Source organism: Callithrix jacchus, chromosome 10 (genome assembly GCF_049354715.1).
Source record: "Callithrix jacchus isolate 240 chromosome 10, calJac240_pri, whole genome shotgun sequence".
NCBI lineage: Eukaryota > Metazoa > Chordata > Mammalia > Primates > Cebidae > Callithrix > Callithrix jacchus.
In genome coordinates this window covers 75,890,441-75,912,647 of record NC_133511.1, presented here as the reverse complement: position 1 = coordinate 75,912,647, position 22,207 = coordinate 75,890,441, and the positions used below count along the sequence as shown (strand labels likewise).

Below are 22,207 nucleotides of genomic sequence, written 5' to 3'. Positions count from 1 at the left end.
CAGACAGGAAGCAGATAAGACTATAAGATCCTTTTGTAGCCTTGACTAGTTTTCCTGTGAAAGGTCTAAATGTAATGATAGCATTTCCTTTGTTCTTCTCTCTAAGAATTGTTATGATAATGAATTTGTTTTTCACAGTTTAAAAGGTCTGTGTTTTTCTGAAATAATTATATGGACTCTGCTATTCTAAGCACTCCCTACAATTTCCTGTTAATTGCCTTCATCTGTTGCTTACTGTCTTTTTTGTTTGTTTTTTTCTTTTTGCAGTCTATGTGAACTGTTTTTGTTTACCTGAAGATTCACGTCTTAAGAGCATTAGCAATGCTGGGATTTTATAGGAACTGGTTTTTATAGACCCTCTGATATTTTAATCCAATCCATACCTGTTTAAATTTGGATTTCCCTCCCTGCCCCAAATAGTCTTGTAAATGCTCTTGACATCTTTTGTTGTGTCTGTTCATCTGTAATTTGGATTTTACTAGCACATGTACTAGCTTTAGGATGTGTATCCTCTAGTTTTCACAGTTAAATGGACATTTCTGAAAACCGACTAAAATGATCCTGAGTCATCAGTTATCAACACTCTGTTTCCATAGTTTAACCACATTAATCTTGCATATCACATATGTTTGTTCCTTTTTATATGCATACTTTCTTTTTGCCTGTCCATATTTAACTTTGGCCAGTTTTTGTTAGCTATTAGTGGGTCAGTATGTTTCCATTGATTCTCTCTGATACTAAATATGGATTTTTAAAAAATTCTTAAAATTTTTGTTCTGCTTATCTTAACAAATATTGTTTTTACTCTGTACATAAAAGTTATTAAAATGTTGACTCTTGCCATTCCTTGCTATTCAGAAAGTTATTTTAGTTTTAAAATGTTTTAATGGAAAACCTTTGGTAGTCTCACTTTTGTCTTTCCCTGGAAAACTTCTGTCTATAATACTATGTGATTATTTTTGAAGTGATAATGTTACTGGCAGCAAACCCATAGAGATCTGCAGCAACAATTCTTGCCTCCTCAGAAGAAAAAAATCAGCCAAGGGGCATAAGGCAGAGTGAGAGAGAGGCAAGTTTTAGAGCAGGAGTGAAAGTTTATTAAATAGCTTTAGAGCTAGAACAAAAGGAAGCAAAGTACACTTGGAATTGGGCTAAGCAGGCAACTTGAGAGAGCAAGTGCAGAGTTTGACCTTTTGACTTGGGGTTTTATAGGTCGGCATGCTTCCAGGCAGTTGCATTTCTCCTCCCCTGATTCTTCCCTTGAGGTGAGCTCTGCAGATACACAGTAGCCTGCTGGCATCTGGGAGGGGCTTCACGTGCAGTGTGTTTACTGGAGTTGTACACATGCTCACTTGAGGCATTTTTCCTTTACCAGTCCAGTGTTCCTAGAGGAAGGTCATATAGCAGTTAAACGCTGCCATTTTGCCTCTTACTGTGCTTGTGTGAGCCCACTCACCAAATTCCTGAGCTCCTATCAGGAAGCTGCTGATCACCAATTTTAGGTGTTTCTGTCTACTGGGAAACTGCCCTTCCCTGGCACCACTGTGAATAATTATTATTTTAGAAAGACAGTTTAACTACTGCCTGACCATCACCTGATGGTTGCCTGACATTCCTGGTTGGGGTTGGGCAGGAGAAGGGGTTCTCCTGCTCTGCTCATGTCTGCCTGAATACTTGCTATAACAATAAGAACATTTGTAGGAGCCTTAAAAATAACTTACATTCCTAAAACATAAAGATGAAAAGATGCCAGAGGTAAAAATGAAGGCTTAGGATGAGTAGAAATACTTTCTTAAAAAAGAAGATACTGATTGATAAATTGATGAACCACCCAATTAATGCATCAATTATAGAATGATTTTTTGTCCTTTTTCCTTAAATGATCAACACCTAGGGCCTTGGCTCATGTTTCTGTCTTCACTTAGTTTTCTCAGCTTATTCATACAGCATTATTACTTGTTTTAGTCTTATTCTCACTTATAGGGGAAAAAATGAAGTCTTTTTTTTTTTTCAGTGTATGACTTTGAAGGAAGCTTGCTTATTTTTCTCATGTTAATCTGTCTTTTGTTATAAGGGTCTGTCCCAACAACAAACTTACAAGGGTTAAAAAATATTTAAAGAAAATATATTTTCTCTCCTACTATCTTAAAACGATAGTGTGCAAATTTGAGTACATAAGAGTTTAAACTATTACTAATAATGGCATCTTATGCCCTATTTTACTATATATATCTATGATTAATTATTTTTTTGATAGGTGAATATGAGCTATGTTCTTTGGAGTTTTGAAGCAAATTAAATCTCCTTGCTAGTTCATTCTGGAGCACTTTTCTGAGGAAACTGCTTACCCCGTTTACCATGTGCTTACCTTCAGAGGCCTAAGGATCTCTTTCTTTCTTTCTTTCTTTCTTTCTTTCTTTCTTTCTTTCTTTCTTTCTTTCTTTCTTTCCTTTCTTTCTTTCTTTCATTTATTTATTTATTATACTTTAAGTTCTGGGGTACATGTGCAGAACATGCAGGTTTGTTACATAGGTATACACGTGCCATGGTGGTTTGCTGCATCCATCACCCCCGTCATCCACATTTGATATTTCTCCTAATGCTATCCCTCCCCTATCTCTCCACCCCCAGCTATCCCTCCCCTAGTCCCCCAACCCTTGACACCTAGGACCTTGGCTCATGTTTCTGTCTTCACTTAGTTTTCTCAGCTTATTCATATAGCATTATTACTTGTTTTAGTCTTATTCTCACTTATAGGGGAAAAAAATGAAGGGGCCTTGACAGGGCCCGGTATGTGATGTTCCCCTCCCTGTGTCCATGTGTTCTCATTATTAAACACCTATTTATGAGTGAAAACATGCAGTGTTTGGTTTTCTGTTCTTGTGTCAGTTTGCTGAGAATGATGGTTTCCAGCTTCATCCATGTCCCTGCAAAGGACATAAATGTATCCTTTTTTATGGCTGCATAGTATTCCATGGTATATATGTGCCACATTTTCTTTATCCACTCTATCATTGATGGACATGTGGGTTGGTTCCAAGTCTTTGCTATTGCGAACAGTGCCACAATAAACATGTGTGCATGTATCTTTATAATATATGATTTATAATATACTGATTTATAATCCTTTGGGTATATACCCAGTAATGGGATGGCTGGGTCAAATGCTATTTCTATTTCTAGATCCTTGAGGAATCGCCACACTGTCTTCCACAATGGTTGAATTAATTTATGCTCTCACCAACAGTGGAAATGTGTTCTTATTTCTCCACATCCTCTCCAGCTTCTGGTTTCCTGATTTTTCCAGTGATCACGATTCTAACTAGAATGGTATTCAGGCAGAAATCATCAATAGATGCTAAATCTAGCCAGGCATTTTGGTGAGGGATGAGATATTTACATGGTCTTATGTGTCTTGCTACAGGTTGCTTTTTAGTTGCAGGAAAAATAGTAAGTATTCATTGGATGAATTGGACAGCGTTGGACAAAATTTTGGAGAACAAAATTAACATCACCAAAGACAATATGAAAAGTTTAACAAATCCTTTCCTCCAAAGAACCAGTATAAAACTAGACAAAATTGTTGAATAGAACTGTTTCAGGGGTCTGGAAACTGACCAAAAGCAAATGACAAATTTAGAAACATATATTTATGCTAGAACCTTGTGTAAAAACAGCCGGAGTCTGCAGCATTCTTACCTGGTGGTTCCTGCGTTGCCCCTACATCCCAGCTTTGTCTGTGAGAGTGGTAATGGTAGAGTAGGGCTGGGTAGAAAGCCAGCTTTGCAGCTAGATGGAGTGGAATTTATTTGGGGTGGAGAGCTAAACATGGCATCATTATCAGTAAAAGTATTGAACCCAGTAGGAGATGAAAAGAGAAAAACATTAAATGCCTGTCTAAATTACAGTCATAGTTGGGGCTAGTGGAACATTAGCCAGAAATTTAACAGAGAAATTGTGGAAAGGAGAAGGTCTTAGAAGGACTAGACAATGTCTCTATACATCCCTGGCTACCCGGGAACCTATGCACATATGTAGGAAGACCCAAGAAAACTCAGCAAAACAGATCAGCAATACATAGAAGCTTTACTGGCTCAAGGTATTTGAGCACAACCTCTGCCCAAAATATGGACTGACCAAGTGAACCAAGCAAACACTTGGGCTACACCTAGAAAGCCAAGCTAAACAATAAAAATAAAAATTTTTAAACAAACCAGACATCAGCAGCCCAACGTCACAAGTTAAGCAGATTTTACAGCTTAAAGCAGTGACCACCCTCCCACCCCGCCCCCAAAAAAAGCTTTCAGGAAAAAAAAAAAATTCAAATTTAATGCAGTATATTATTTATAATGTCCAATTTTTACCAAAAGTGAGAGGCATTCAAAGAAAAAGTAATGTGTAACCCATAGTCAGGGGGAAAAATAATAGTATAGACTGACTTTGAGTGAGCCCAGATGCTGGATTTAGCAGATAAGGACCTTAAATCAGCTATTACAAATATGCTAAAAGAATTAACAGTAGCCATATTGAAAGAATTCAGACAAAATATAGTAAGAGTGACTAAACACCGAGGCAATCTCAGTAGTGAAGTAAAAACTGAAAAGGATCCAAATAGACATTATAGATTGAAAAGTACAGTAACTGAAACAAGCCAGGCATTGTAGCTCATACCTGTAATCCCAGCACTTTGGGAGGCTGAGACAGGAGGATATCTTAAGCCCAGGAGCTCAGGACCATCCTGAGAAGCATAGTAAGACCCCATCTCTACAAAATAAAAAATTAGCTGGGTGTGGTGGTGCACCCCTGCAGTCTCAGCTATGCAGGAAGCTGAGATAGGAGGATCGCTTGAGCCCAGAAAGCCAGGGCTGCAGTGAGCTGTGATTATACCATTGCACTCCAGCTTGAGCAACAGAGTTAGACCATTTCTCAAAATAAATAACTGAAACAAAAAATTAATTAGCTGAGCTTTTAACAGCACATTTGAGAAACATGGTGAAACTCTATCCTAACAAAAAAATACAAAAATTATCCAGATATGGTGGCATACACCTATGGTCCCAGCTACTTGAGAGGCTAAGGTGGAAGGATCATTTAAACCTGGGGGACAGAGGTTGCAGTGAGCCAAGATTGCACCACTATACTCCAGCCTGGTGATAGAGTGAGAAAAACAACAACAAAAATAAAAAATAAATACAAAAGGAAATAATTCAGATTGAAGGAAAAAGAGATCAGTTAATAACTCAATTTCATACAGACAAGTAACACTAGAAATGGCAAATCTGAGGGTAAGTATAAAAGACTATATGTGTATTTTTTTATTCTTTAAGTTTTTAAAGAAGCATAAAAATATAGAAAGCAATAATTAGAACCGTTTCTGCAATTGTAACATATTTAAATGTTATATAAGACTATAGGAACATATCCAGACCTCTAAAGTAATGGGACAGTCCATGGACAGTTTATCCTTGTATGTGGTTTCCTTGAGGCATAAGATTGCATTTTGAAAAGGGGATGTCTACCCTAGAGGAAAGGTTAGCTGAACCCCTAGTCTGAATAAAATATCTCTGCCCAAAAGGGTGTAGGACAATCTAGCATCACTAAAAATAAGTGAGAAAAGACAGTTACCCCGGATAAGGGAGCACAAAGGAGGAGTAAACCTCCTGGTTATGGGCACCATGTTTATCCCCATTATTTGGCAGGATTTGGAAGATAATTGCCCAAGAAAAAGAGGTAAGCATTGAGTAGTCTGCTCTAGCGTCCAAAAGAAAACTTATAGTTCTACCTGCCACATCCAAAGCATTCCTTGGCTCTGTCCTTGAAATAGTGATGTTCGATCTAGGAGCCAGCTGGAGTGTAGGCCCCCCTTCAGCTCAAGGCCATCAAGGACTGGGATTCTCTCCCAGGAGCCCTCCAGTCCTCAGCGCAGTCCTATTTCCAGTGGCCAGGCTTGTGGTAGAGGGGGCAAGCCATGCAAGGATTTTTCCCATCTGTCCCATTGATGCAGTTGACCTTCCAGTAGCCTGGCTTCTCACACCAATGACAATTATCTGGGAAGATACTCCTAGGGCAAATTGGAGGGAGCTGGTGGATTTGTAAGGCAGCCAGTAGTTGGAGCTACCAGTTTTCCTTTTGCCTCTTCTTTTCCTCAGCCATTTCTTCTTCCTCCTTGTCCCAGTTGTAAAAGACCAAGGAAACTTGTTTCGAGAATGTCGTATATAGGGGTATTGGGGCCCAGTGCTAGCTTTTGGAGTTTCTTCTGAATATCTCGGGCTGCCTAAGTTAGGAAACAGTCCTTTAGTGTCTCTGAGTCTAGGTTAGTATGTTTCACTGGGACCTCATATAGCCTCTCTAGGAAAGTGATGGGGTTTTCAAGAGGGCCTTGATCTATTAAGGCCAGTTTATTATAGTTAGCAGCCTTTGTTCTGCTAGCTTTTATCCCTCATGACAGACAGAGGAACATGTGGTTTCTTCCTCATTTATCCCCTGGGGTATGGTAATCCCAGTTGGAGTCAGCCTGGGGAACTGTGATGGCTCCTACAGGGTAGCCACCAGGGTCAGTCATATGCATTGCATTTGCAAATTGTTGGGCCACCTCCATAATGGAATTACTTTCTCTCTTAGACAGAATCTGCCCTAGTATGACTGAGAAATTCCCCCAAATGAGTTCAGATGTTAAGCCAAGTTTACAGAACCCTTTGATGTATTTGTCAGGGTCCTCCACAGACTCCCCTAGTTCTGTTTTAACTTGGCTCAGGCCTTACATAGTGAATGGCGTCTGGACTCTGGTGGGTTCACTGGAGCTACTGACCTCTCGAAGGGGGTATAACCTAGGGGTGGTGGTGTCCAGAGTGTAGCCCTGGATAAGGTGGGGCTCTAGGCCCGGGAGACTTGAATATAATGAGGTAGAAAGGGCAGTGGGGTTTGAGCTAAGCTCCATCTTTGGTACCTCTGGTGCTTGAGATCAGGGTAAACCAAATAAGGGGTGTCCCAAACCAACCAGAGGGGGCTGCCTGACTATGGCAGCTATCATCACTAGATTCATTTTACAAGCCCAGCAAAGGTCAGGGTTGTTTCATAGGGGCGTGAAGGCCTGTACATAGGGGATTTCTATCCATATTCCCTGCTGGCAGCAGAGTAAATCTGGCTAATAGATCATATTAAAATTTAGGTTTTCCAACTAAGATTCCTGATCCCAGAGCTTGTATTCAACTCAGGCTGTGTTATAGAAAAATACTAGCCTTTTCCTTTTTGGAGTTTTGGGATCAAACTTTTTCCAGTTCTTGAGAATGCATTTGAGGGTCATGGTATGAATATTCAATTCCCCATCTGTGAAGAGAGAACAGACGAGAAGAAAAAACAAGGCATCTCCTCTTCCTACTATGTTGAATAGGACATCCCACATTCGTCCTTAGGGCTCTTGAATGAACCAATCTTACTATGTACCCTTAGCTTCAGTATCCTGTTTTCACAGAGGAGATACCAGAGTGAACAGAGAGCCCTCTCCTGTTCATCCTTGGGGTTCCAGAATGAACTGGTCTTAGCATATACTCCTAACCTTGCCTTCATCTCTGTTCTAATGGTAATTTGTTAGCATGGACCAGCCTTTGACTCTGTCCTATGGGTCTCTTGCCCTAACAGCTTTGGGCCAACCTGTATTCTTGCCTCCGTGACCAAAATGATTAGCCTTTTTCTTAGATTCCCATTTCCCCTGTTCTTTAAGTAGTCACGAAGCCTATTTTTCAGCTAACTGCTGCAGGGGGGCCCAACTTCCCTCCCTTCAACTATGGCCTTGAAGGTTTTGATGAATATTGAGAAGGGCATGGAAGTGATTCGAAAAATGGAAGCTACAGGAGAAAGTGGGAAGAAGCCAGAAGAATAGTCATGGAAAGCCTCCATGTGCTTGCAAAAACAGCAGCCCTTGGATTTGAGAGGTCAATGTTTATTTGCCTTCTTAACATAAAGTAGTAATTTCTGGAGGACTTACGGCTTGGTATGAAAACTCACAAATGGCAAAGGAAGAATTTCCCCTTCTCCCAAAGGGGTGCTAACTCAAAAAACTGCAAGTAGGTGGGGTCCTTAAAGGGCCAGGAGGCCCTATGTGAGTGGAAAAACTACTTCAAAAGCCTCCGGAAAAACAGCCCTGGAGCGTGATAGGAACAAAATACATATGGTAAGTCATCAGGAGCTGACTGGGGTTCCAATTAGTGTCTGTCCTGGCAGTGTGCCAACAGACAGAGGCGGGGTCAGGGGTCATCTGAGTTGGTAGGGTGAAACTAGTATAAGTCTCAAGATATCCACAAGGAAGCCTGTGTCTGCTTGCACAAATTCAGTAAGAGTTGTGGGTGCACAACTGCTGCTGCACAAATTCAGTAAGAGTTGTGGGTGTATGAATAACAGTTACATGGCATGCAGAGTGTGAAAGCAAAAGAGGCAGACTTGCCTCAAGGTGGAGTCCCGAGGGTGCACAAGGCCATTTCAGAAGTCACACAGAGAAAACAGGAGAATAAGTGGTGTGGGTTTTTGGGAAAGAACCAATTTTAGTTGAAAAAGCAGAGGAAACCCCAGACATTGCATGGGCCTCTTGTCTAGGAGGTCCATGCAATGTCTGGGCCTTTTGTCTAGGAGAGCCATTGTGTCTCAGGTCAAGGATCTGACCTGGGAAGGACTTCCTATCCTTGTGAGCTACCCGTCAGCAGGAGCTGAGAGATCAACTTGGGGAACAGAGCCACTGTGGCTGAGAAGAATTGTTCCGGGGTTTGGTTAGTAATTCGGAGAATGAAAAGAACAAACGAAACTGTGTACAGGGGTTAAACACCTCCAGCCAAAGAAGGTGAGGCATAGAGATGTCTTACCACTGAGGAAGCATATTTGAGTCACGTGGCACCAAAGTATGTTAACATTAGGGAACGTATCCACGTCACAGCACCAAAGCATTTTACTGGCAGCAAATCCATACGGGTCTGCAGTAACCTCAATTCCTGCTTCCTCAGAAGAAAAAATTCGACCAAGGAGCATAAGGCAGAGAGACCAAGGCAAGTTTTAGAGCAGGAGTGAAAGTTTATTTAAAAGCATTAGAGCAGGAACAAAAGGCAGTAAAGTACACTTGGAAGAAGGCCAAGCAGGTGACTTGAGAGACCAAGTACACTGTTTGACCTTTGACTCAGGTTTGTTTTTTGTTTTGTTTTGTTTTTTTATTACATTTTAGGTTTTGGGGTACATGTGCAGAACATGCAAGATAGTTGCATAGGTACACACACGGCAGTGTGTTTTGCTGCCTTCCTCCCCTTCACCCACATTTGGCATTTCTCCCCAGGCTATCCCTCCCCATCTCCCCCGCTGCTGTCTCTCCCCTATTCCCCGCAATAGACCCCAGTGTGTAGTACCGCCTTCCCCGTGTCCATGTGTTCTCATTTTTCCTCACCCGCCTATGAGTGAGAATATGTGGTATTTCATTTTCTGTTCATGTGTCAGTTTGCTGAGAATGATGTTCTCCAGATTCATCCATGACCCTACAAAGGACACAAACTGATCATTTTTGATTGCTGCATAATATTCCATGGTGTATATGTGCCACATTTTCCCAGTCTATCATCAATGGACATTTGGGTTGGTTCCAGGTCTTTGCTATTGTAAACAGTGCTGCAATGAACATTCCTGTGCATGTGTCCTTATAGTAGAACGATTTATACTCCTTTGGATATATACCCAGTAATGGGATTGCTGGGTCAAATGGAATTTCTATTCCTAAGGCCTTGAGGAATCGCCACACTGTCTTCCACAATGGTTGAACTAATTTACACTCCCACCAACAGTGTAAAAGTGTTCCTATTTCTCCACATCCTCTCCAGCATCTGTTGTCTCCAGATTTTTTAATGATCGCCATTCTAACTGGCGTGAGATGGTATCTCAGTGTGGTTTTGATTTGCATCTCTGTAATGACCAGTGATGATGAGCATTTTTTCACGTTTGTTGGCCTCATGTATGTCTTCTTTTGTAAAGTGTCTGTTCATATCCTTTGCCCATTTTTGAATGGCCTTGTTTGTTTTTTTCCTGTAAATCTGTCTGAGTTCTTTGTAAATTCTGGATATCAACCCTTTGTCAGATGGGTAAACTGCAAAAATTTTTTCCCATTCTGTTGGTTGCCGAGTCACTCTAGTGACTGTTTCCTTTGCCGTGCAGAAGCTGTGGAGTTTGATTAGGTCCCATTTGTCTATTTTGGCTTTTGTTGCCAATGCTTTTGGTGTTTTGGTCATGAAGTCCTTGCCTATGCCTATGTCCTGAATAGTTTTGCCTAGATTTTCTTCTAGGGTTTTTATGGTGCCAGGTCTTATGTTTAAGTCTTTAATCCATCTGGAGTTAATTTTGGTGTAAGGTGTCAGGAAGGGGTCCAGTTTCTGCTTTCTGCACATGGCTAGCCAGTTTTCCCAACACCATTTGTTAAACATGGAATCCTTTCCCCCTTGCTTGTTTTTGTCAGGTTTATCAAAGATTGTATGGTTGTAGATATGTTGTGTTGCCTCTGATGCCTCTGTTCTGTTCCATTAGTCTATATCTCTGTTTTGGTACCAGTACCATGCTGTTTTTGATTACTGTAGCCTTGTCAGTTAGTGTGATGCCTCCCGCTGTGTTCTTTTTGCTTAGAATTGTCTTGGCTATGCGGGCTCTCTTTTGGTTCCATATGAAGTTCATGGTGGTTTTTTCCAGTTCTGTGAAGAAAGTCGATGGTAGCTTGATGGGGATAGTGTTGATTCTGTAAATTACTTTGGGCAGTATAGCCATTTTCACGATATTAATTCTTCCTAACTATGAACATGGAATGTTTCTCCATCTGTTTGTGTCCTCTCTTATTTCGTTGAGCAGTTGTTTGTAGTTTTCCTTGAAGAGGTCCCTTACGTTCCTTGTTAGTTGTATTCCTAGGTATTTTATTCTTTTTGTAGCAATTGTGAATGGCAGTTCGTTCTTGATTTGGCTCTCTTTAAGTCTGTTATTGGTGTATAGGAATGCTTGTGATTTTTGCACATTGATTTTATATCCTGACACTTTGCTGAAGTTGCTTATCAGTTTCAGGAGTTTTTGGGCTGAGGCGATGGGGTCTTCTGTGACTCAGGTTTTATATGTTGTCATGTGTCCAGGGTCTTGCATCTCTCCTCACCTGATCCTTCCCTTGAGGTGGGCACTCCACATGCACAAAGACCTGTCAGCACTTGGTAGGGGTCACATGTGCAGTGTGTTTACAGGAGTATGCATGCTCACTTGAGGCGTTCTTCCCTTACCAATCCAAGTATTCCTAGAGGGTCATATGCCAGTAAAACTCTGCCATTTTGCCTCTTAGTGCACAGGCATGAGCCCACTTACCCAGCTCTTGAGATTTTATCAGGAAGCTGTTAATCACCAGTTTCAGATGTTTCTATCTATTGAAGACTGCCTTTCCCTGGCATCAGCTGTAACCAATTATTATTTTCGAGAGACATTTTAATAACCACCTGACTATCACCTGATGGTTGCCTGACATTCCTGGTGGTGAGTGGAGAGGAGGGTCCTCTCCTTCCCTGCCCATATCTAACTAGCTACCTACTATAACAATGAGATGCCAGTCAATATGCATAAGATGTGTATTGGTTTGGTCTGGAAATTCAGGACAACTCGAAGCAGGGGAGGTATATAGGAGACAAAAGGTTGTACTCTTCCGAGTCTCTGATCAGCCTTTTACTGAATACACAATTTACATGTGCGAGAAAGAGGAATAGTGACTTAGTCTAGCTTAATGAAACAATAGGGCGGAGGAAGCAATCAGATATGCATTTGTCTCACATTAGTACAGGGATGACTGAGTTTTTCTGTCCTTTGTCCACATGGAATTTCCTTGTGAGCAAATTGTGAGGGAGATATGTAGCTTTTTTTGTTTTTTTTTTTTTGTTTGTTTTTTTTTAAGTCTTTGTAGCCATCTTATTTAGGAATAAAATGGGATATAGGTTTTCCTGATGCAGTTCCTAGCCAGACTTCCCTTTGGCTTGGTGGTTTTGGGGTTCTGAGATTTATTTATTTATTTATTTATTTTAATTTTTTATTGGATTTTAGGTTTTAGGGTACATGAGCAGAGCATGCAAGACAGTTGCGTAGGAACACACATGGCAGTGTGCTTTTCTTTCCTTCTCCCCTTCACCATCATTTGGCATTTCTCCCCCTGAGATTTATTTTCTTTTCACAACTGTATAATCATTGTGTACCTACTACCCTCACTCAGTATTATATTTGGGAGAGTTATTCATAATGATACATATTATGCTATCTCATTCATTTCCACTGTTCAAGTATACCAAAACCTTAGTGGGTTTTTAAAGTTCATATTAAATCCACAAGTTTTACAAAAAAAAAAAGATTTTTTTAATTTAAATTTCTTTATTTAGTTTTGTGAATTTTGAATAATACATTTATAGTTTAATTTTTTGTTTCAGTCAACATCTGCCATTTTCAGTTGGAGTAAACAATTTCATAGTAGGATTTTACCACAGTTCATTCATTCTCACATTTAGCATGTGTCCACATTTTTCATTATTTCAAATACTACTACAATGTACCACTTTCTGCTTGTCTTCTTGGGTGCTTGTGAGAGAGTTTCTATGGTAAATAAGAATGGAATTACTAAAATTGCTGTAATAGGTCGTAAGGTATGTGCATCTTAACTTTGCTTTATGCATACTTCTCACAGCAGTATATGTGGTAGTTCCTTTTCCTCCCCATCCTCATAAAAATTTAGAATTACTAGGCTTAAATTTTGGCTATTGTGATAGGTGTTTTGTTTTTTGTTTTTTTTGAGACAGGGTGTTATTCTTTATCCCAGGCTGGAGTGCAGTAGTGCAATCATGGCTTAGCCCCCACTCCCTGGGCTCAAGTGATTCCCCACTTCAGTCTCCCAAATAACTGGCACCGCAGATATGTGCCACCACACCAGCTAATTTTTTTTATTATTTGTAGAGGTAAGATCTCACTATGTTGCCCATTCTGATCTTGAACTCCTGGGCTCAAGGAATCCTCCCACCTCTACCTCCCAAAGTGCTGGGATTACAGGCATGAGCCACCATGCCTGGTGAATTTTTCTGATTACTAGAGATAATCGAGCATCTTTTCATATATTATCAACCATTTTGGATTTCTCCTTTGTGAATTGTGAGTTCATAATATGATGCTTTTTCTTGTTGATTTTAGTAGAGTTTTTTAAAAAACATATTTTGGACACATCTTTTTTTCATTTATATACTTTGTAGGTGATTTCTCAGTCTGAGACTTGTCTTTACATTTTTAATGTTCCTTCCTTCCTTTCTGCCTTTCTCCCTCCCTCCTTCCCTCCTTCCCTTCTTTGTCTTTCTTTGTTTAGAGAAGCAGTATCTTGCTCTGTTGCCCAGGCTGGTTTTGAACTCCTGAGCTCAAGCAATCCTCCTGTGTTGGCCTCCCAAGGTGCTGAGGTTCCAGGTGTAAGCCACTGTGCCCAGCCTAATATTATTTTCTGACACATAAATTTTTAATTTAAAATAATTGAATATATTGATCTTTTTGTTAATGACTTATACATTTTACACTTTCTGTATTTTAATTTATAGAGATACTTGACATCTTCTTTCATTAATATTTTTAATTGACAGGTTATAATTGTGTACATCTATGGAGTACAATGTAATGTTTTGATTTATAAATACAATGTGGCATGGTTAAATCAAGCTAATTAACATATTCACCACCTCACCATTTTGTGTGTTGAGACCTTTGAAATTAATTCTGTTAGCTATTTTGAAATATATAATACATTTTTATTGACTGTACTCACCCTCCTATGCAATAGATCTCAAAAACTTATTCCTCCTGTTTAATTAAAACTTTTCACCCTTTGATCAACAATTCCCCATTCCCTCTTTCCATCCTAGCCATTAAAAAGAAGGAAATTATGCCATTTCCTATGATTCAGTTGAACCTGAAGGATATTTTGATGAATGAAAGAGTCAGGCACAAAAAGACAAATATTACACAACCTCACTTATGTGTGGAATTTGACACCTTTCATTGAACTTTTTTTTTTTGGAGATGGAGTCTTGCTCTGTCACCCAGACTGGAGTATAATGGTGCAATCTTGTCTCACTGCACCCTCCACCTCCCACGTTCAAGTGATTCTCCTGCCTCAGCCTCCTGAGTAGCTGGGACTACAGGAACTCAGTCCACACCCAGCTAATTTTTGTATTTTTAGTAGAGATGTGGGTTTCACTACGTTAGCCAGGCTGGTCTTGAACTCCTGACTGATATGATCCCAAAGTGCTGGGATTACAGGCATGAGCCACCACTCCTAGCCTCACTGAAATTTTTAAAGTCTTTTCATAGTGACTTGTGTCACCATTCAGACAGCTTCATTAGTTATATGTCAGTTATATGAAACATTCTTGAGTGCCGGCCATAAACTAGGTACCATGCTAGGAGGGATGATATGGTAGTGTACAAGGCTCAGTGTCATCTTTGAGGAATTATCATTCTAATGACTTACACATCAGGCAGAGAGAACATGAGCAAAACAAATAGAAACTAAAATGTCAAAGAAGTGTCCTGAGAGCTAGATAAGTTCAATATAGATTGTGATCACATATGGTAGAAGGTGGCAACAGGATTTTAAAGATGAGCATAAGTCCATGGAGGCATTTTGGTTTGGAGTTCAGACTTAATTTTGTAGGTTACATATTTTCAAACCTTTTATAGCATCAGAACCCTAAGTTCAGGGAAAATTAATGCTAACAACCACAACAATTACAATAATAATCATAGTATCTATCCACTAATATGGTAAATAATATCATTATTTACCATGGTACTGTGCTGAGAACTCCTTATTATCTCATTTCTTCTTCTTAACAATCCTAAATAGGTGTTGTTTTTTCATTGAAACTCAGAGAGATTAATATAAAAACAATTATGAATATATAAAAAGGCTTCTCTAGCTAAATTGCTTTTGTGGAACAAAATATATTTGAAAATCATGCCCAGAAGCTGGGCGTGGTGGCTCACGCCTGGAATCCCAGCACTTTTGGGAGTCTGAGGTGGATAGATCACGAGGTCAGGAGTTTGAGACCAGCCTGGCCAACATGGTAAAACCCCGTCTCTACTAAAAATACAAAAATTAACCAGGCATGGTGGCAGGCGCCTATAATCCTAGCTACTCGAGAGGCTGAGGCAGGAGACTCTCTTGAACCTGGGGGGCAGAGGTTGCAGTGAGCCGAGACTGCGCCATTGCATTCCAACCTGGGCAACAGAGTGAGACTCCATCTCAAAAAAAAAAGAAAAGAAAAGAAAATCATGCCCAGAAGGATAATATCAAATGGTTTGAGAAACAACAGTGACATCATCAGATTTTTATTTTATGTCCATTATTCTAACAACTATCTGGAGGGTAAATTTGCAGGGAATAGGGACTGGATTAGGAAACTCAGTTATGAAACTATTACATTAGTCAACATGAGAGAAGATTAAAATCTGAACTAAAGGTTCTGATGTATCACTTGGGAAAAGTTGGAAATGATAAGGGAATAGCAATTAATAGACTAAGGAAATTTGCATGTTACATTAAGAAATAAGCTACGGTAAAGGGAAAATATAGTAAGTATTTTACCTTGAGAAAGCAAATGGGGACTCTTGCTTTATGGGGTCCATATAATTAAAGTTGAAGTGATATAAAGAAAGTTGATTTGGTTTAGTAATAGGAGAAAATAAGAAATGATATGTTTATTTAACTTCAATTTGATAAGTATGATGTATTTTTTAGAGTTGTCACTAAAAAAATAGAAAAAGTTTATAAATACCATAGTAACAGAGGGAATGAAAGAAGAGACAGGAGAAATCAAAAAGAAAGAAAAAAGAGATAGAAAAATTAAAGGTGTAAAATAAGACACCATATATATATGTATGTATGTATAGTGTCTAGCTCAATAATTACAATAAGTATAGGTGGATTAAGTGAACTAGCTAAAACACAAAAGTTGTCAGACTGGATTAAAAGACTTCACTTACAGACAGTCTCTGATTTATGTTCAATTTAAGGTTTTTCAACTTTACAATGGGTTTATTAGGATGTATCCCCATCATTAAATTGCGGAGCATTTGTTATGCTGTTTACAAGAAGTAGAGAAAGGTTGAAATTAAAAGATGAGAAAAGATATAGGCAAATTTCAACAACAACAAAGCTGGTGCAGTATTAACATCAGACAAATAGACTCTGCAGGGGTTGGTGTTTAGAACAATGCTAGCATTCTAAAACAGGAACCTAAATACAGGCCTTAAGATGAAGTTGAAAAGAAGGTAATAGTCTATTTCCAAACAACTAATATGTTCAATGCGTATTACCTGATTTGAAGAATAAAGACAAAACTGAAAGTTTGGGAAAACAAGTACTCATAGGTTATATGGAATTTACAGTTTAACCAAGTATTTTCCTTCAGAGAGTCCAAAAATACTGGCTTTTTTGTGTGTGTGTATACTGTCTATAATTGTTGACAACACATATAAAATTAAATGCATTTGATAACCTCTTGCTCTTTTCAGGAATTCAAAATGTCCTCAGCCTCTTTTGTGCAGTCCTCACAGAAAATAAGGTTCTCTTCCATTCAGCAAGTTTCCAGAGACTTAGCGATGCTTGTAGAGCGCTGGAATCTTTAATGTTTCCTCTTAAATATAGGTGAGGTTTTCATTTGTTAATTTTATTTATTCTTAAAGTACGTATCACTTATTGTTGATGAATCAAAATGTTACGGTACAATGGTTTTGAACCATGTGGGGATATTTTACAAAGTCATGCTGTTAAATGAGTCATAGTAGTCTATAATTAGAGACTTTCCAAGTTTTCCATTGCTGAATGTTGATTAGTATAAAAATATTTAATTTGAATAGCATTTTCAGCAATTTTAATACAATTGGCATAAATATTTTGTCAGTGCTATTTGATATTAAAGGATTATTAATTTTTTAAAGTTATAATGGTAGAGATTCTATTAATAAAAAGCTCTTATCTTTCTTAAATACCCACTGAAGTATTTATATGTAAACAATATGACATCTGGGATTTGCTTCAAAGTGATACAGTAGAGAAGAGAAAAAAAAGTGGGTAGAAGTACATATATTAGCCATGCATTGGTAGTTGTCAAAGTTGACAATTAGTGGGGCTTCATTATTATTTTTCCCTGTGATTTTTTAGGGGATATATTAAACATTTTTTCCTAAAAAAAATAAAAAACAAAACAAATCTAAACAGTGATGCCTAATAGTGCCGTAAGTAGAATATTATACCTCTAATATACTGTTTCGTCAATTGATAATCCTAACATCTAGTAAATTAGTTCATAAAACTATATAAAATTTTAGACCCTAGAATTTCTTTAAAAATTTTTTTTTTAAATCTAGGTGCTTTTCTTAACTTTTTAGATAAGATAGAGAATTCTTGGCCTTTTTTTTTTTGGCCATTCTTACTGAATGCAAAAATCAAGCATAGAAAGTGGAATTTGAATGCTTGTTTTGTATAGACAAATCATTGCCTCATATTGAGAGAGGAGGCCCTATCAGAGAGTCAATGTTGCTGTCTAATGTTGGGTTTCTATGTCAGGAAAAATGCTTTCAAACAGTATTAGAGGACCTAAAGAGACTGCTTGCCTAGAAGAAACAAAGGTTAAGGAAGTAGCCTTGGATTCTATTTACTTTATATCTTACTATATCTGATCGTATCTTTCACATGAAGATTTTTAAATAATTTTTTCCAAAATTTTAGTATTAAAAATCATGAAAACATTATTGGCAGTTTCTAAACATAGGTAATATAAAACTTATACAGCATAAAAATGGAAGGAAATATGTTTATGTTAAAGAAAAATATATTTGACACATATTTTTATTATTTCCAGTTATCCTTATATTCCTATTCTCCCGGCTCAGCTACTGGAAGTTCTAAGTTCCCCAACACCTTTCATTATTGGAGTACATTCTGTCTTTAAAACTGATATCCATGAACTTGTAAGTATTCATCTTTAAAGTTTCCAGTTATTGAGTCTAGAAGTTTATCATATTTCTTTGGGTCCTATAACATTTCAATTAATCACTGTTTTCAGATCTGTAGCATTTCCAATAGAAAAGATTGGATAGAAGAAAAATATCATTGAAAAGTCTGTATAATACTTTTGCCATATAGTAAGTATAGGCGGTTTTAAAAAGGAATTCATTAATGATTTAAATATCCCTCTTTTGATGCATTGTTTATCTTTATTATTCATCTTATATATGACAAAAGATAAATTAATCTATTAATATTCTATTTAGACTTTTGATATCACTGCATAATTGATTTATATTTTGAAGTGAGACCTATCTTGATACCAAATTGCTTAAAATTAACAAAGCAGAAAGTATATGAAAAAGAGTGAAGAGTTTTAGTGGAACACAAATTTGGTATAAGTGTCCACCAAATATTTGTATTCTTAATGCCATTGAATAGAAATACCAAATAAGGAAAAGTATACTCTACATTCAAGCCAGTTCTGGAATAATTCATTTAGTTCTGTGTATCACACTTTATGAGGGATATAACAAAATAAAACACATCAGAAAAGGACATCCAGGATTATCAAGAATTTAGAACTATATTCTGTAAGGGCCTAAGGAAATTTTCTCAGGAAATAATTTAATACTGTGTGATGGGTAAAGATAAATATTTAAGTTACTGTCATAGAAGAAGGGTTAAGATTCATTTTTTGTAACTCTAAAAAGCTAAAATAGAATCAGTGGGTACAGTGGCCATAGTAAAAGATTTCTGCCCAATAAAAGTGTTTCCAACAATTAGAACTACCCAGTTATAGAATGGATTTCCCTATTTGAGATGAAGAGTCTACCCTCAAGCACTGTAAGTAGAATGTAAGGACAGATAGCATGACATCTTTCAGGTAGTATGAGAAAAACTCTACTGTAAAGTTAGGCTACATAACATCTGTGATCCACAGATCCCCAATATTGTAATTGTACTTCTGTTTTAGTTTTAAATGCCAGCAAAGAAGTAATTACAGTTATAACCAAATCAGAGGTATCATTTAAACTAACAAAATATTATTCAACATTATAATTATAAGCAGGACTTTTATTCAGATAGTCATCATTCTTTCTAACTTTATACACTGATACTTAGTTTCTATTTAATTTTGGTATCACCATATAAAACTATGTGTAAATTAATAAACATGCAGTAAAACCTAATTAGTACTTATTAGAAGCATACCCATCTGGTTTGTAGATAATTTTTTTTCTGCTAAATATAAACAGTCACTAGAGGCCGGGCACAGTGGTGTGGCTCACACCTGTAATCCCAGCACTTTGGGAGGCCAAGGCAAGTAGATCACCTGAGGTCAGGAGTTCGAGACCATCCTGGCCAACATGGAGAAGCCCTGTCTCTACTAAAAATACAAAAAATTAGCTGGGCATGGTGGTGCACGCCTGTAATCCCAGCTACTCAGAGGCTGAAGCAGGAGAATCGCTTGAACCTGGGAGGCGGAGGTTGCAGTGAGCCAAGACTGCGCCACTACACTCCAGCCTGAGCAAGAATGAGACTCCCTCTCAAAAATAAATAAATAAATAAAAATAAACAGTCACTGGAGTTAGGACAAACCAAGTGTTGCCAAATGTAAATTTCTTAAAATTGTAGTGAATAAATTAGAATGAATTATGAAATTGTCAGTATAACAACTTCACTCATCTTGGCTGTTTTCTCTTAAATTTTTGTGTGAGTTATTTTTAAATAGACTTTCGTAAAATGCTAAAGATCAGATTTTTCTAAGCCGCTAAAAAAACACCCTTTTTATGTATACTAACTGTTTTGTTTGTTAATTCTTGTAATAAATACTAATTTGTTTAGGGTACTACTAAACTACTTGAATAAAGTGTCAAAAATGTAGTGACTCTATACTTGCTGCAGCAGCACATATAGTAAAATTCAGAACAAAATGCAATGACTCAAACAAAATAAAGTGTTACTGAACACTCATGCAGCAGTCCAGAGAGATGTTCCATTATGCCAGAACAGTTTGCTCCATGAAGTTATTCAAGATCCAAGCTTCCATCCTTGTTTCTCCAACAGAATCCTCCCAGGCATTGTCATGATATGTATGCTGAAGGCTGGTTTGATGCCAGTTTATAATTTCAGTCTAAGGGAAAAGAAAAGACTGCATAGGAGAGCTTTACATATCCCCTGTCTTGAAGGACAGAAAGACACGTGTCACTTCTCATGTTTTATTGGCAGAATCTTAGCCACATGCCACACGTAATTTTACAGCAAGCTGGAAATATGGGCAGCTGGGAATTTGTTAGCCCAGAATTCTGCTACTGTGGACAAACAAGAGTCTCTTCCACACCTGAATCTTCTCATTCTGAATTAGTCAAGGGAAAAATAATTTGCTTAACAACAAATGTATTTTGGTCATTATAGGTTAATTTTTTTTATCTCTTTCAGTTAGATGTAATCATAGCAGATTTGGATGGAGGCACTATTAAAATTCCTGAATGTATTCACCTCTCTTCCCTCCCAGAACCACTTCTACATCAGACTCAATCAGCTCTTTCTTTGGTATGACATGTTTTTGTAATAGTAGCTTTCTCATGATTTAAATCTGAAGCTAAGGTAGCCGAAATTTAAAATATTTGTCAATGCAGTTTGTTAATTTAGTTTAAAAAGAGCTATGTTTAAAACATGAACATATTCTCACATAGTATTTAGAATAGAATTCTTCATTTACTATTTAGTCATCTAAAGAATATATTTTGGATCCTAACTGAATATTTGTTCCACATTTATTTCTTCATTCAGCTTATTTGTTTAGTACTGTTCTAGGTATGGGAAATGCACCTTTGAAAACAAGACTCTGCCTTGAAACCCCTGATTCCTGTAAGAACCCCTATTAGATGTTGGCTTCTTTCTCTAACCTCCCTATTGGCGTCTCATTCCTCTTTGGTACCTACAAAACACTACTATATTGTCTTGCTGATACTTTCAGGTTATTACAGAAAGATGTGTCTTATTGATGCATTAAATGTCCAACATTCCATTATTAATGCTATATGAATAGAAATATCAAAGAAGGAAAAGTATACTCTACATTCAAGCCAAGTGAAGTTTTTTAAAAATCTTGTGGTTTGGGTTTTTCTCACTGAAACAAATTTAATTTTTTTGTAGTTATTTTACTTTAGCTTATTTTTGAAAACAGAGTATTTTGTTTTACTGAAAGCCCTTTAGGTGCTTATCATCAGAAAGTTGAACTATAGAAATTCTGCATTCCTTTTGAAGACTTTACTAGAACTAAGGCCTTCATATTCTACTTTAAGAATATTTTATTCTGGGCTGTTTAAAACATTTTTTCCCTCTTTTTTTTTTTTTTTTTTTTTTTTTTTTGAGACGGAGTTTCGCTCTTGTTACCCAGGCTGGAGTGCAATGGCACGATCTCGGCTCACCGCAACCTCCGCCCCCTGGGTTCAGGCAATTCTCCTGCCTCAGCCTCCTGAGTAGCTGGGATTACAGGCACGCGCTACTGTGCCCAGCTAATTTTTTTTGTAATTTTAAGTAGAGACGGGGTTTCACCATGTTGACCAGGTTGGTCTCGATCTGCCGACCTCGTGATCCACCCGCCTCGGCCTCCCAAAGTGCTGGGATTACAGGCTTGAGCCACCGCGCCCGGCCCATTTTTTCCCTCTTAAATAGAAACTTAGAAGCCTAGGATTACCAGGAGGGATTTTATTCTCAGAAAACTTTCAGATTTCTGTTAGTCCTTTTACTGTCATAGTGGTATCTATGAAATGGGAACGGTTAGAGAAGACAGACTTTTCCTGATATAATTTGTAATCTGAAATACAAGATGTGATAGAGTGGAAAAGACACTAGAGTAGGATACAGGATACTTGAACTCCAGTCTGTGTTCTGCCACTGGTATTATTGAGAATCACATTTTGTCTCTAGGCTGTTTCCTGGTCATTACCTATAGTATGAATGTTTTTACAGTGATGACTAAGTGATTGTTTGCCAAAGTGAAGCATGATTTGGGATAATATGTGGTCAACTTTTTTTATTGTAATGATTGTGTTTTTATATAATGTACTTAAAATGGCATATAGAACCTGTGATTTCTCAGATATCATTTAAGAAAATACTAGGTTTAAA

General features: G+C 37.8%; 1 protein-coding gene across 4 annotated transcripts in view; it reads left to right on the top strand.

The window, feature by feature from the left end:
- SBF2 (SET binding factor 2) overlaps positions 1-22,207 on the top strand; it is a 495,691-nt gene that overhangs the window by 243,270 nt on the left and 230,214 nt on the right. For all 4 annotated transcript variants that reach the window (XM_054242060.2, XM_054242059.2, XM_002755039.7 and 1 more), the window contains 3 exons: positions 16,573-16,705; positions 17,922-18,030; positions 20,510-20,623. In XM_054242060.2, the coding sequence (XP_054098035.1) occupies positions 16,573-16,705; positions 17,922-18,030; positions 20,510-20,623 (356 nt within the window). The remainder of the gene's footprint in view (positions 1-16,572; positions 16,706-17,921; positions 18,031-20,509; positions 20,624-22,207) is intronic.